The 15,108-nt window shown below is 48.5% G+C and overlaps 1 protein-coding gene across 1 annotated transcript in view; it reads right to left on the reverse strand.

The window, feature by feature from the left end:
• ADAM10 (ADAM metallopeptidase domain 10) overlaps positions 1 to 15,108 on the reverse strand; it is a 1,301,929-nt gene that overhangs the window by 172,919 nt on the left and 1,113,902 nt on the right. The window contains exon 12 of the mRNA XM_069624354.1: positions 8,989 to 9,172. Coding sequence (XP_069480455.1) covers positions 8,989 to 9,172 — 184 coding nt within the window. The remainder of the gene's footprint in view (positions 1 to 8,988; positions 9,173 to 15,108) is intronic.

A 15,108-nucleotide genomic window follows, 5' to 3' on the forward strand; every position in this document is an offset into this window, starting at 1 on the left:
ACGGCACCTTGGGTATGAAGGAGGGGTGCGTCCTCAGCACCACCCTCGTATCGTGAAAAGTCAAGTATGGAGGTTTACAAGAGAGGGCCTGATCTCTCCCACTCGCCGTGCGGAGGTGATGGCCGCAAGAAACGCCGTCTTCCACGACAGGAATTTCAACAGTACCGTATTCAGAGGCTCGAATGGCGGCCCCATGAGCCTGGACAGCACCATGTTGAGCTCCCACGCCGGGGCCCGAGCCTTCACCGGCGGGAATGACCAGAACAGTCCCTTCATAAACACTTTCACCAGGCAATGGGACCAGAGAGATGATCGCCCAGGGTCCTGGAGTAGCGGGAAATCGCCGCTAGATGGAGGCGTGCGGCAGCCCTGCCTTGGCCAGTGACAGTAGGTACAGCAGCACCTGAGGTGCCGTAACCCGCAGAGGGTTAATCTTCTGTGCAAGGCACCAGACAGATAACCTCTTCCATTTGTGTCCATAACACGAGTCGAGGGCGCCCTGGCCTTTGCAAGCAACTCCTTGCAGTCCGCCGGGATATCGTACCCTCCAAACTCTACCGCTGCAGGACTCAGGCCTGCAAGTTCAGCAATGCCCGGATCGTGGTGGAGGATGGCGCCTCCTCCTCCGATGAGGGGATCCGCGTCCGTCGGCAGTTTGACTGGGGGGGATGCCGACATGTCCAGAAGGTCTGAGAACCAGATCTGCCTCGGCCACCCCGGTGCGACGACGATCATCCTGCACCGTGACCGTTTGAGTTTGTTGATGAGTCGCAGCAGCAACCGAGGGAACGCATGCAGGAACAAATCATCCCAGGGGAAGGAGAAGGCATCCCCCATGCTCCTTGGCTGCGGAAACCTGCTGGCTAACCTCTGGCACTTGGTGTTAGCCGCCGTCACAAACAGGTCGATCTGGGGATTGCCCCATCGGGAGAGGAGGTCCACTTGATCCTGCCGCAGTTCCCACTCGTGGCACGAGCGTAGCTCCCTGCTGAGTGTGTCGGCAATATTTTTTATTCCGGCCAGGTGAAAGGGTACAAGAAACATCCCTTGGGCAACGGCCCAATGCCACAAATCCTGGGCCTCCTTGGACAGGCCTGGGGATCTGGTGCCTCCCTGCTTCCTGATGTAAAACATTGTTGTGGTGTTGTCTGTGAAGATCCTCACCACCTTGTCCTTGAGGGCCAGAATGAACGAACCGAGGGCACAGAACACAGCTTGGAGCTCCAGGATCATGATGTTTAGTGACCTCTCCTCTGGTAACTAATGGCCTCTTGCGTGGAGATCTCCAGAGTGAGCCCCCCCCATCCCTCCAGGGAGGTGTCCATCGTCACAGTCTCCTGATGGGCCGGGGTTTGGAAGTACATACCCGCCGTCAGATGCACGCAGGTGCCCCACCACTGGATCGCTTGTTGAAAGGTCTCGATGAGCGAGATCTGGTCTTCGAAGTTGCCCGTCGCTTGCATCCCATGGGCGTCTAGGAACTCCTACAGTGCTAGTATCCGTAGTCTGCAAAGACGCATGAGGTAAATGCAGGAGGACATCATGCCGAGCAGGGACTTGACGGACCTCACCCTGGCCACGTCCATGGTCGACAGCTGTTGCACCTTGCCTAAGAAGGGCTTCGTCCTTTCCTCCAACGGAGATGCTAGTCGTGCCACTGTCGAGCTTGGCTCCCAGGATCAGGGCGACTTGCGACAGTACCAGGTGGTATTTTGTGAAGTTGATCGAAAATCTCAGATCCGTGAGCAATTGGACGGTCTTCCTTGTGTGTTCGACGGCAAGTTCCCTTGACTCTGCCCGGATGAGCCAGTCTTCCAGGTAAGAGTAGACGTGGACCCCCTATAGGTGCAGCCGCGCCACCACCGGTGCTAGGCAATTGGTGAACACCCCGGGCGCCGACTTCAGTCCGAAGGGAAGGGCCTTGAACTGGTAGTGCCGTCCTTGGACTACGAATCGCAGAAACTTCCGATGTTTTTTCAAGCTGGGGATGCGATAGTAGGTGTCCTCCAAGTCCAGCTACGATAGGAAGTCGTCATCCTCCAGTTGTCCCAGCACGTGCTGGAGGGTGACCATCCGGAACTTCTGGGACCTGATGTACTTTTTTAGATGACGAAGGTCCAGGATGGGTCATCAACCGCCGGTCTTTTTCCTTACGAGGAAGTACCGCGAGTATACTCCGGAGCCCCAGAGCATCTTTGGGACGAGCTCGATGGCTCCCTTCTTTAACATCGCTTGTACCTCCACAAGTAGTTGCGGGATGTGGTTTTCCATTCTGGCCACAGGTGGAATACAGGGACACTTCCTTAGAAATTTCAGTGTATGTGCCCGTGGGCCAGGGCATCCAGCACCCAACAGTTGGTGAAGATGGACCCCCACATGCTGACTAAGTTCGCCAGCCGGCCTCCCACCGGGGTACTCAGGTGGGGGCCCGACACTACGGCCGGTTCAATCCTGCTTGGCGGCGGCCTTGCCGCCCTGGCCTCCTTGGCAACGATGACGAGATCCTCCTTGCTTGCTGCATCCCCTGAAGGTCTCCTGCGACGAGGAGCGGGCCGCTTGGCGGTACGTCGAGGAGTTGCCGCTGAATCCCTTGGAGGCACCTTGCTTGCCTCTGTAGCCCCAAAAAGGCGGCCGGCGTTGCTGAAGAACGCCTAAGGCACTAGCCGTCTCCGTGTCGGCCTTGACGGCTTGCAGCGACTCGTCCACTGCTTTGCCGAACAGGTTGTCCCTGTCGAAGGGCATGTCCAGGACCTTGGTCTGCACTTCTTGATGGAAATCGATTGCCTTGAGCCAACCGCGCCGGCGAAGGCAAATGCCGTTGCCCATCTGGCGGAATCCGGTGTCAGCAATGTCAGTGGCCACTGTTATGGCGTGGTCCGATGCCACCTCTCCCTCCTGTATGATCTCTAGGGCTTCTGCCCTCTTGTCCGGGAGGAAATTCAGTAGGGGAGCGATGTTAAACCATAGCTCCCTGTCGTACCGAGCCACAATCGCGAGGGCGCTGGCCGCTTTAATGGTTGTCACCGCCGACGAGATGACCCCTTGTCCCATGGCATACAGCTTCTTCCCTTCGCCGTCCGGCAGAGATGTCCAAGTTGACAGTCGCCCCCGCCGCTTTCTTGGTCGCCGCAGAGACAACCGAATCCTTCTCGTACCGGCCTCTCTTTGCAGCGGCCGTGGATGGGTTCTTCAGGAGCAACAGCCCCTCGTCCCAGATGACGTCGAGTAACGGGACCGAGAGGATCGGCTTGGTGATCATGGTGTGGAAGGAGCCGATTTCGTCGGATGGGGAGGCCCGAGCAGGTGGTAATGGAAGGTCCATCCCGTCGACACCCGGCCCCGTCGTGGCTGTCCCTGTTCCCAGATCATCCCTCCGTTCAGGAGACGGGGAAGAAGGCTGTGCAGGCCGAGAAGGCTGGAAAGGAGGGGGTGGATGAATTCTCCTCTGTTTGGAGGGCTTTCCGATGGTCCAGGCTCTGCTGGGTCGTCCTTTGGTGGTAAGGGCAACCTTGTCCTTATCTCCGTACACAAGGCCTGGATCGCCATCAAGATGACCCCCGAGTTGTCTTGTGGTCCAGGGACCGGCTGCGATAGTTAGGGAGTGGAATCCTCCGCCTCCACATGTTCCTCGTCACCGCCGCTGTCGCTTTCCTCGTCTGCCTCTTCGGGATCCTTCCTGTGGGACCGGACCTCCTCGAACTTCTTGCTCGGCATTCTCACGACTCCAGCTAGTTCCTCTTCAGAGGCTGTATCCGTGTCTGTGATGGCCACCAGGCCCCCCCCCCCTCTTTTGCCACCAGGGTTTTCACAGGGGTCTTATCGATGGGCTGAAAAGAGGATGCCCTCCGCAGTGGCAGGGAAACTCAAGGCCATGAGGTCGCCTCCACTGGGGTAGCCTCCACAGGCTTCGCCAGGGCTGCCACGACTCCCTTGATAGAGGACTTAGCCAGGTGAATCAAGGCCTTCACAACCTTGGATGCGCTTGAGGCCTTCACCTTGGGGGGAGGGTCACCGCCTCGCTCCCCCTCGGCTGCCGTCAGGATCGACCGGGACTTCTCCCGAAGCTTACCCGGGTTCTCCGCTTTCCTCTTCCGAGCCACAGTTGGCTCATGATTGATGGCGTCGGTGAAATTGCCGATAAGCACAACCGTTCAGCGCTCCCGGTGCCTGCGGACTCGCAGTGTTTAGCCTTTTGTTGGGCCCCCGTTGCCAGAGCGCCCTCAAAGGACTTAGAAGACCGCTCAGACTTCTTTTTCTCACCCGCTGCTGGGCTCTTCCGCTCCAGCCAGTTGGTGAGGCGGGTACGACGATCACTGATCGTCCGCTCGGACATATTCTTGCAAAACGCACAGTCCTTCTCCACGTGCATTTTGTCTTCATGAAGGCAATAGAGACATTGAAAATGTTCATCTTCCTTGAAGACATTCTGCAGTCCACATCCAGGGCAGCTCCTGAAGAGCTTGGGTCCGGGCGTAGTGCTTCCTTTTTCCTGGGCCATGTCCACACAGGGTAGGCCTCAAAGATCTTCCAGAAGCCTCAGAGAATTGAAACTCGATGAAAAATTTGCTCTTGAGGAGCGTAGAAAAATCCAAAACGGGTCCCTGTTGATCAGAAGCAGAAACGGTGGAGCTTGAATGCTCAATTGACCGAAAAATGAGATGAAATCTGAAAATTTGCAAAACGCAGTAGAAGCTCGAGAGCTACAGCACGAGGACTCCCAACACTTGAACGTGTGGTAAAAATCTGAAGATGGCTGCCAGAGGAGAGGCTTAGGTAGAGGGCAGTATGACCCAGAGACCAGTGATTGGTTACAAGTAGAAAGAGTTCAGAAACAAAACAAACTGATTTTTTCTTTACCGAGGATTCCCAGCCTGACGACGGGGAATATTCATGAGCATGTGAATCCATGCCAGACCCCATGCTGGAGAACTGAACAATCACTAACACAAGTAAAACACAAGTAGAATTAGAACCTACCTACAAGCCTATATTTTGGGGAGAAGCATTGTTGCGCCTGTGACTTTGGGCACAAGGCCCCTTTCATCTTAAGGCTTGGACTGTTTAAGTTGGAGAAAAGCACTTGTGATTTGGTTCCATCTTTACTGCATTAATTTACTTACCTTCTGTGTTAAGTCATTTGAATGCATTTTAAGAACCTATGGTGAATGTATATATGTTTAATATTTAGTATTATGCGATAATATCACCTGCTAATGTCATGATGCCTACCCCCGGAGCACCAGGCCAGGCCCAGCACCCCCGGGAGCAGGCATCACGTCCCCGGGTAAAAGCCCAGCAGCCCTTTATAGGGGCTCTTTGGACTCTGTCCTGGCGCCACAGGCGCCAGGCTCATAAGGGGAAGTATTTGGTGGGCTTTTACCCGGGGACGTGATGCCTGCTCCCGGGGGACCTGAAGCAGACCATGCTGCACACTCACCTGATGCAGACCATGCTGCATGAACAACCAAGCCAAATGAAGCTTAGGAGGGACTATTTTTCTGAAGGAACTATTTTGTTACTTGGGTGGGGCTGTGGAAGAATACTCACCTGGAACTTCTTCCAAGGCTATTTAAGCCACGCCTGGACAGCCACACGTGCTTCGCGTTGTTCTGCATCCCAGCAGCTGAACGCTCACCGTGTCTGCTCCTGCACCTGGACTCCAGCCACGCCCGCCTCGAACCTGGAACACCTGTAAGGGAATAAGAAGAGAAAGGTGAAAACCAAGAACTTATTCAACCTTCTTACCTGCATCCGGAATCTTCACGCCAGCATTCCTAAAGGAAGACTTCCATTTAAAAGCACTGCGTTGCTCGCTGCAGCGCCGCACTTCACTCACCTGTTCCCGAGACGCCGCCCGGCTCCATCGCGGCTCTCAGCACCGGTCGCCACATCTCTGCACCTAGGGGAGAGAAGAATAGACAAAAGGTGAGCAAGGGAACACAAGAGGAAAGCCGAATTTTCAGCCATATTACTTACCGGCTTTTCTTGGTGAACCATTCCACATCTCGGGTCGGCGCCGCATCTTTGGCAGGTACCGCACCCCGGCCCCTATGGGGAAAGGACAAAAGACATTACTGGGGAATTATAAAGACATTTAGAGGGGTCGCCCTCATCACTAACTCACCTGATTTTACCACCAGCGATTTAACCCCTCAACGCATCGCCTTTGTTCTGCACCTGAAATAAAGGACAGAAAAAACAACATAAAAGGAGGCTCACACTTGAACTTTTGCATCTTCATACTTGCGGCGTATCGCTCAAAAAAGTTAAGTGGATTTGCCAGCGGCATTCTGAAAACCAGTGAAGTAACTGGACGAACGCGCGCCCCTGCCCCTGAAGCAGGATGGAGAGTTCATCCTTCCAAACCATAGGGTGAGCTTAAACCGGGGGTTTTGGAGGAAGTCAGAAGAACCAAGGGGGAAAGGGGGGAGCAAGCACACTATTCAGCAGACAGTTAATCCCCTTTCTCATCTGCAGAAGGATATTCCTACGGGCCAGACAAGCAAGATTTGGGGGTCCTGTTCAATCGGTGGTCCGAATTCTGCGCATCACGCTTGAAGAGGCCACAGCAACCCAGACCAGACCAGCGCCTCCGTGGGAGCCAGGTGAGCATTACAGCTAGTTTCTTTTTTCGTGTTTGTAAAAGGCCTACAATACATATTTGTATACATACCTGTCTAAATTGAATTATTATATTGTCTGAACTAATCGAGGACCACTGGTCCTCTTCACACTCTCCCGAGTGTAGATGAGCTTGACTACACTCCACGTTGACCTTAATAGGGTTTTGGCTAATCTCTTAGAGTTCCCTGTTCACTATAACTAGAGTGGCCTCCTAAAATCTGTCCACCAGACCAGATTCTCAATCCATCATAACACTTGCTCCTTCAAATCTGCAACTGCCCCACCCTTTTTGAAGAAACCCTCTGCTGACCACACATCCCAGCAAACTAGCCCCCAGTTTCCAGCCTTCTCCATTTCAAAGGTCATTTATGGGGTAGTTTTCCTCTGGATCATTAAGTACCTTGAGGATAATGGCATTGTAGATCCTCTGGCTTTCATAGTAAACACTTCAAGATTGAACTCTAGCATATCTTCTACTTTCTCGGATGTCCATTACTCAAAACTCTTCAATGCTTATACATTGACTTCTCGGCCGCTTTCAAAACTTTTGCACTCCACTTTCATCCTCACTCTCCGGGACCAGGGGATTCGCAAAACAGCTCTTGTCTAGAATGTCTCCTACTTGAATAGCGCTTCTTTGAAATCTCCTTGAACTCTAGCCCCATTACTTTTCACAGTCTGTGCTTGTCAAGGATCAGTTCTTGTGCCTCTGCTCTTCACCTGTACCTCTACCCTAGAAAAGCTTCCCATACTTTGGCTTTCACCATCACCTCTCTGCTGAACAGTTTTCTACTTTCCTACCTTCACCCCAGCAGTCTCTGAACAGATTGCCAACTGTCTCCGTCACTGGACAGCTCTCTGCCCCTTTATGTTGACCTCTTCAAAATCGGAAGTCATCTTTCTCCAGCTTCCAATGACATTCCTACCCTTCCCCTCAATACCCTTCCCACATTACCTGGTTTCCTTGCCAAGACTTGCAACCTTAGGTTCCTCTTTAATAGAGACCTCCAACTGCATCAATTCATCACTACCACCGGCTCTGCTGCTCATACTAACTTTCTAAACACTAAAAATGGATACATTTGCAGAATCGCCATTATATGAAAAATACTCTACAGCCTTGTGCTCAGGAAATTAGACTACTGCTCCTCCCTACCCCTTAGGCCTTACTCTCTAGTCCTCCCCCTCTAGACAAAGTCCTCAACTTCACTACCCACACTCTGCCACCACTATTACTTACAGACACTGTGCTAGTTGGCACTCCATACACAATCACTCCCTTTTCAAGGTCCGACTAGACTACAAAGCCATCAATGGTCTTGCTCCTCACTACAAAACAGACTGCTCACCAACTCATTCCCACCACTTGGAGGCACTCAAACTCATTGTCCTAAATCCTCCACCCTTGTGCCTCCTCTCGATTTCGTTCCTTATCCTTACTCGCCGTGCTCCACTGGAATCCACTGCCCCTCACAATCAAAGGCAGCCCCAAATGGAACTCTTCAAAGCTCAGCTTAAACTGGACTTGCTTGGTAAAGAGGGAGCTCACCCTGCCCTATACCTCATCTGCTCTACCCAGCCCCACTAGTCCCTCCAATGCCACATAATGTAAATTTGTACAGTACTCCTCTTTACTTTTGAAGCACTTGCCCCCCCCCCCGCCCGCAGGTTAACGTTACCTTTCAACAAACCCGTTTGTTATATTTTATTGTTTTTGTCCCTGCCCTATGACCCCACATTCCACACGTCTTCAAACTGACTTGCCACGTGTTCTCATCTTTGTGCTATTGTACAGGTGCTCTAACATATGGCAGAGGTATTATCTGGGAAGTTTATTGTAAGTCATTCCTGATCGAAATTGCCACCTCTGTTTTTCAAAGACGCACATCAGACAGACAGGATAACTTCAGAAGTTACCATAGTCACAAAATACCCATTGAAGCTAGCAACATAATGTAGAGGCGCCACCAAGTTAAGGAGCCAGAATCCCTGCCCCAACTATGGAGATGAACATAAAAACGGGATGTCAATAACAGTTCTGTATACATTTACCTCACGCTTCCCTGGGTTTAGAAGCAGAGGGCACAAACACGATTTACCCAGAATAGCAAGTTTTTGGTAAAGCACTGAAGCGGGCATTAAATCCCAGAGCTCCACCTTCCAAGACCAGCAAATTAGTCACTAGACCCCCCCGCCCACCCCCCATCTATTCCGCTCTATGCAGGCAATCTTCAGAACAGGCTTAATCATGTATACATACTTGCATGTATTTACTAACGTTACATACAGCGTAATGGCAACGTTATGTTTTAGGTTTGGCTTAAAGTACTAGAAATCTCTACATGGTAGAAGAAAAATGCATACCCCTTTAATGCAAACTTGCGTTCCTCGGTTACACTCAGTTAGGTTCATCTTGGCTAAAGAGGCCGGACAGTATGCAGTGGAGCCACTGCACGTTCCAATATGTGCACAGTCAGATTCCTCGCGACATTTATCAGTCCTCAGTTTGTAAGAGCACTGGGGAGTACAACAGGGGCCTTGGCTGGGACTGAAATAAAAAGTATAAACAGTGAGAAAAAATAACAAGTAGATAAAAAGATCTAATTTTTCTAATCAAAACAAGTTTTTGTTCCATACTAAACACAGCAAGCAGTGTACAATATAGGTACCAAGTACATTTACTCATTGAAAGAAGTTATTTATGTGGCAACAACCCATGTCCACTGGCAATAATCGGTTATCTTTAGAACGTGTTTACAAGGTTGAGTTTCCTGGCTTTTTCTATTTAGGCATGTGGTATGGTCACATCAGGCATTTCATATTCTGCCCCAAAAGATTTAGGAATACAGACACATGACCACATCACATTCTCCATACATAGCTTGCTGACACTTTAGGACTGGGAGGATAGCTCGGGGCAACACATTTGTCTTGGAAGCACGACAACACAGAGCAAGGCAGGTTTGAATCCCGCTCCCACGCTTAGAGAATGGTCGCCAGTATTTACTGTGTTATAAAAGATTAATTAAGATAACAGGTGTTAATAACCCATTTAATGGAACACAATTTATATAGCATGGAAGAAAAAAAAAAGATTAAGAGGCCTGCTATGGGATTCTCACTTACGAATTGCAGGCTGCACCCAGGCATGAGTCCAGTGCTTTGCTTGCGAGCTTATCCATCCATAAAATGTCATCCAAACCTCATTCCCCGAAGAATAGAGAGCAGGGTTGGGCCATCAATAAAGCCTCTTTGTCTTACCTGTGCTAAGCCCATTAAAAGCAGGACGCATTGGCAAAGTTATAAAACTGTGCCCATTACAGAGGCAGAAAAGTTGATTATCTCAATAGTCCGCTTTCAAAGGATCTACGCGATTACAGCGAATAAAACATTCTGCAGACGAAAATGTTGATTTGTTTCTTTTTGCACAATTATACCCCTCATTTATTACCCTAAGCCACCCTTCCCACCCCCACCCCTCCCCACATATAATTGTGGCGAAATTTGCAGTGAAAATAAACATTTTCGTTTGCGTAATTTTGTGATACGCAGTAAGGGGGCGATACCCTTTCAAATATATAATACATTGAAGACTTTGGCAATTCAGAAAATAAAAATGTACTTTAGCCAACCCGCCGTCCCCCTATTTAGCTTGAGCAGGGCAACACATGTGAGCGTTTCACCCCCTTCCGTTGCCAAACTTCTAAACGTGATACAATTGTCTTGTTGCATCTAGATCTCACGGCTGGAGAGATGTAATGAATTAGTACAAGAATAATCCCTCCTTTCCATTGGAGTGAAAAGGGGTGGTCCAGATAGGGAATTTGAAGCGGAACAGTGCAGTTTTGACAAGCAGCAGAGCAGCCATTAAGTTAGTGTTTAACACACCGACTTATTTTTTTCCTGATGTGTACATTTTAGTACTTTTGCTAGGATTTTTCAGTCAAGTAACAGGAGAACCTTTCAGGTTTGCTCGATACATGGTCCAAGTAAGGCATGGCTTTTTAATAGGACATCTCTTCTCAAACTGGGCAGCCAATTGATTCTGAATTGTAAAATGCTATATGCATACTATTGTTTGCATAGAGAATAAAGGCCAATAGCACAGAACTGCATATATACCGCAGCACTGGAAATTGATCCAGGTAGGATAGTGTATGGTTGCAAGTCCATCATCATCATCAAAAGATACACGTCAATTAAGAGTGTAAAAGATAAAAAGGTTGACATTCCGTGTTTATATTTTTCTGTACAAAGATAGACAATAAAAGATTGACTACTACAGTAGTCCACATGTAAAATTACATGTAAATGACAGTAAAACATTGTCAGATTAAAAGACTGACAAGTTTAAATATGCCTACTTCTCCCATGCCTTTTCCAATACAACCCAAGATAAACAGAAAATGCAGAAACACTGTCGATTTTTCCCTTTTATTCAGTGTGCTTTCTTTTTATAATGAAGGGTTGGTTTCACACGCAGTCATATTCCATGCGGTTCACACGTCCCCATGCCTTATTTCCCATCTCTCGCAGCCAGACGTATAGGTTGACCTTAAAATGTCTATTTTGTGGAGGTCCATCTTTTGTAGGCCCACCTTATAACTCTTTATAATAGAGTACAGCTGTTAGAGCTTAGCATTCATGCAGCCCACAAAAATAATGAAATCTAGGGGATACGAACCATTTTGCCTCACACCCCTCTGAACCTAGTTTTGCAATGCCCTTATTAGACATCCTCTTAAATTAGCCTTTAAACAATATTCATTAATTGGGCACCAGTTTTATGAACCGAAAGCTCCGGTGAACTCAATAAGTACCGTGTAAAACTGCACTCCATCACAGCCTTTCGCAATTAGACATTTGACAAAATCTCTGGTCTGCCAAAGAGAAGGGATTTCTAAAACTACTGTGCTGAATAAATGAGGTTCTCGTCCAACAGGGTTGTTCCTTGCTTCAGATTCTCCTCGAAGAGTTATTATCCTTGAGGCCAATTGGTGGCATCAGGCATTCTAAAGAAACCAGGTGTATGCGTGGAGGGAGGTTAAGAGCACAGTGGTGCGTCAAAGGTAGTGGAAAAGACTTTCTTGGCCATGTACCGAATCTGTCTAGTTAGGCACAGTGTAGTGGGTCGGAAGGAGTCACATTTTGATGATATTCTGTACTCTCTTTGTTAAAATTAAAGAATAAGGACTTTCTCTCCCTATGGCTAAAGGGAATACCCTATCTAAAGAAACTAAAGGTGCTAGTCAGATATCAGAAGTCCAAAGTACATGCGTTAGGGTGAATTTTCAGTTTAGTGCAAAATTCCTCCCAGCTTAGAGACCCCCCCGCTCTTTTACTGAACTTTGCACTTTTAATTCTATGTGTTTTCTCGGTTTCTTTTTGGTTTTGGAGTCTGACAAACTCCATGGGCATCTCTGCACTGTGACACACAGCACCTTCAGTGCAGTGGCACAGAGAAGTCTTAGATTTTCCAGAGCTTTAAATAAATAACTTCTCTTGGATAAACTACTGTTTCCAAGAGCAGTAAAGTGAAATGGACTTTACTTACAATTGTAACTTGATAGACCCATCACACACTATCTTACCATAAGGTGCTGGAAGGGTTACTTAGTATCCCCTTTGTCTTGGTTCTCATGCAACAATGTTATGTTACCATTTCGACAATTAATGGCTGGTGGCAGTGGTCTACTTTTTACTACCATTGTGTGTTTTTACCGCTGGCTACGTTCGGAGGTGCAGTAAATCACCCATGGGTGCCCATTTTGTCAAAATGGCCCAGTCTTCTTTTTTCACCATTTCTTGTTGGAAAGGTCCTTCTTGAAATGTACACTTTGCGCGCCAAACCAGGTTTGGTTCCTTTGTAGGTTTTGTATTTGACAGGATTCACGAGTGAAGCCCACCTCTGGACCCAGTATGTCTGGCAGGGGCAGGAAGTGAGGGAGGGAGGTGCCTGAAACTCTGCGCTTAATCCCCTTGGTTACAGGAATGCACCCAAAGGTGATTGGCCGGCTGTTCGGCAAGGACAGCTACCCAGCTGCGTTATTGACAGCTAGGGTAGGAGAAATCTGCATAAAAGGCAAGGCTTTTTGGCTTGGAAGGCAGAGTCGACCACTGGACGAAGGAATCCGAAGAAGAACTTGGAAGAGACGCCTGCTGCAACTCCTGGACCGTTGGTTTGCCCGGTGGACACTGCTGCTGTGCTGAAGCTCTGAATTTGCCTCGACTAGAGAAGCCCTGCAAGGACGACTTCTCCCTTTGAGTTGGTGGGACCAATCAACTCCACGATAAGCCTGTCTGATCTTTCTCTCGGACCTGGCTGTACTTCCACTGCTGCTGCTTTTGGAACCGAAGTGTCAGGGAGAGGAACACCAGATTGTGTGCGTTGCTTTTAAGTCGGACCCAAGCACTAGGAAGATCCTCCGGACTTCCCTGATGCAGGACTGACCAAGCCTGAGCCACCTCAACAAAGTGCTGGACCCAAGAAGCAAGGAAAATCTGTAGTGGTATCCGAGAACTGTGGTGTTGCTATTTGCTGTCAGACGCGAGGAGCTGAAACACTGAAGAACCATTGAATTGAAGTTTGCCCATTGCTGTTGCTGATCTTCCCATTGCAGAGCAGGAGTCCCCAGACTTCCTGCCTTTGTCCCCACGACTGAGGCTCAGGAACAACAGAATCTGCAGAGCTGTACAGGAACAGAAGCCAGCTGGAACCATTTCTTCTAACCAGAGGTACTGTAAAGTCTAAGAGAACTTACTGCTTGTTGTTTAGCCTGGCTTGCTCTCTGTTGAGACCTGCCTTGGTTACCTTGCAGAGTTGCTAAAGCTTTGCCCCTCACAAGGCTCCCAGCTTGTGGCTTATTTTCTACAAACATTTCTAAAAACTTTGTGCAAGACTTTTTACCTACCTGCAAAGAAGATCTTCAGCTCCCCTAGACATTGTGCAATTAACATTGGCTGTCCTGGCTCCCTGAGAGACTCCCCTTTACCTTCGACTCTGCTTTCTCTTCCTCAGGAAAGGTTTACACCGATTTGACATTGGAATGTTTTTAAAAGTACTTACATATTTGTCAATTTGTTAATCTTTATTGTATTCCTCCCTTCTATCTTTTACACCCAACTCAGTATTGCTCTAAATGTACCAGTGATAAATAGCTATGACACTGTGGACATTGATCTAAGTCACCCGAGGGCGTAGGAAGTGTCTGTGTGTCATCGCCAATGGGTATCATCTGATTTAGAAAACTAAAAGTGTGTTTTGAAGTATTTTATAAGTGTTAAATATATTGCTCCCTTCAGAAGGCGGCTTATACAACTGACTGAAATAAAATAATTGTTTTTATCAAGAAACCTTGAGTATAATTGTTTATTTGAATAACTGCTACTGTGAAACTGTCACAACATAACTGCTCACATTGACCCCTCTTGAGATAAACCTATCTGCTCAGCTACACTACCAACCTGTGTAGTTCAGACTTACACCAACGATTGAGCCCCTATTGCCAGGAGGTCAAGGGTACTGTAGTGCACCCAAACTATACTGCATACTATCTTGCCTAACAATATGTCCTCTGTCAAAACAAACCGTATCCTACCACTAAATATAACTAAATTAAAGAGGCGAAGAGAAAGTCTTTTCTTCCCTTGGTCTTCTCTTTGTTCTAGGTAAACAAGTTACTTATCTTACCTGATAACGTTCTTTCGATGGGATGTTCTTCCGACGTATTACACATCTATGACAGTAATGACCACAGCTGTGCTTCTTCGGAAATTTTTTCGGCGTAGGCGTCCTGCGTTGTTGATGTTAATATGCTGTCCGTCGAAGGTCGACGTCACCGGATGTTATATATAGGACGCACGGCGCCCGTAGACTCAGTTGTAGTTTTTTCCCAGAACGTGTGGCACCAATCTCCTGCCAGTATGACTGTAGAAAGCCTTGCGGAAACATAAGCTGCAATCGCATAAGAAATTCTATAGAGGGACAGGCTGGGAGGATTCGATGTGGAATAAGTCGGAGGAACATCCCATCGAAAGAACGTTACCAGGTAAGATAAGTAACTTGTTCTTTGAGGGGATTGTGTCCTCCGTCGTATTCCACATCTATGAACGACTCCCAAAGCAGTACCAACATAAGTGGGAAAAGAATTTACAAATTTAGAATTTTAGAATGCCCAATCAAATTGCTGAATATATGACTGCTATACCGAAGGCCAAATCCTGCCCATGGTTGGAGTCCAGGGAATAGTGTCTCACAAAGGTATGGACAGAAGCCCATGTGGCTGCTTCGCAAATACTGCGAATCAGAACGTCCCTCTGTAGGGCCGTGGAAGCAGCCGCACCCCTAGTAGAGTGAACCCATAAGCCTACTAGAGGGTCTTACCCGCCAAACGATAACACTCAGATCGTCAAAATGATCCATCTGGACAAGGTCTGCTTGGAAACAGCCTGACGCGCCTTCCAGCATATCCAACAAAGAGCTGA

This window comes from Ambystoma mexicanum, chromosome 11 (assembly GCF_040938575.1).
Source record: "Ambystoma mexicanum isolate Mex_15411 chromosome 11, UKY_AmexF1_1, whole genome shotgun sequence".
Classification (NCBI taxonomy): domain Eukaryota; kingdom Metazoa; phylum Chordata; class Amphibia; order Caudata; family Ambystomatidae; genus Ambystoma; species Ambystoma mexicanum.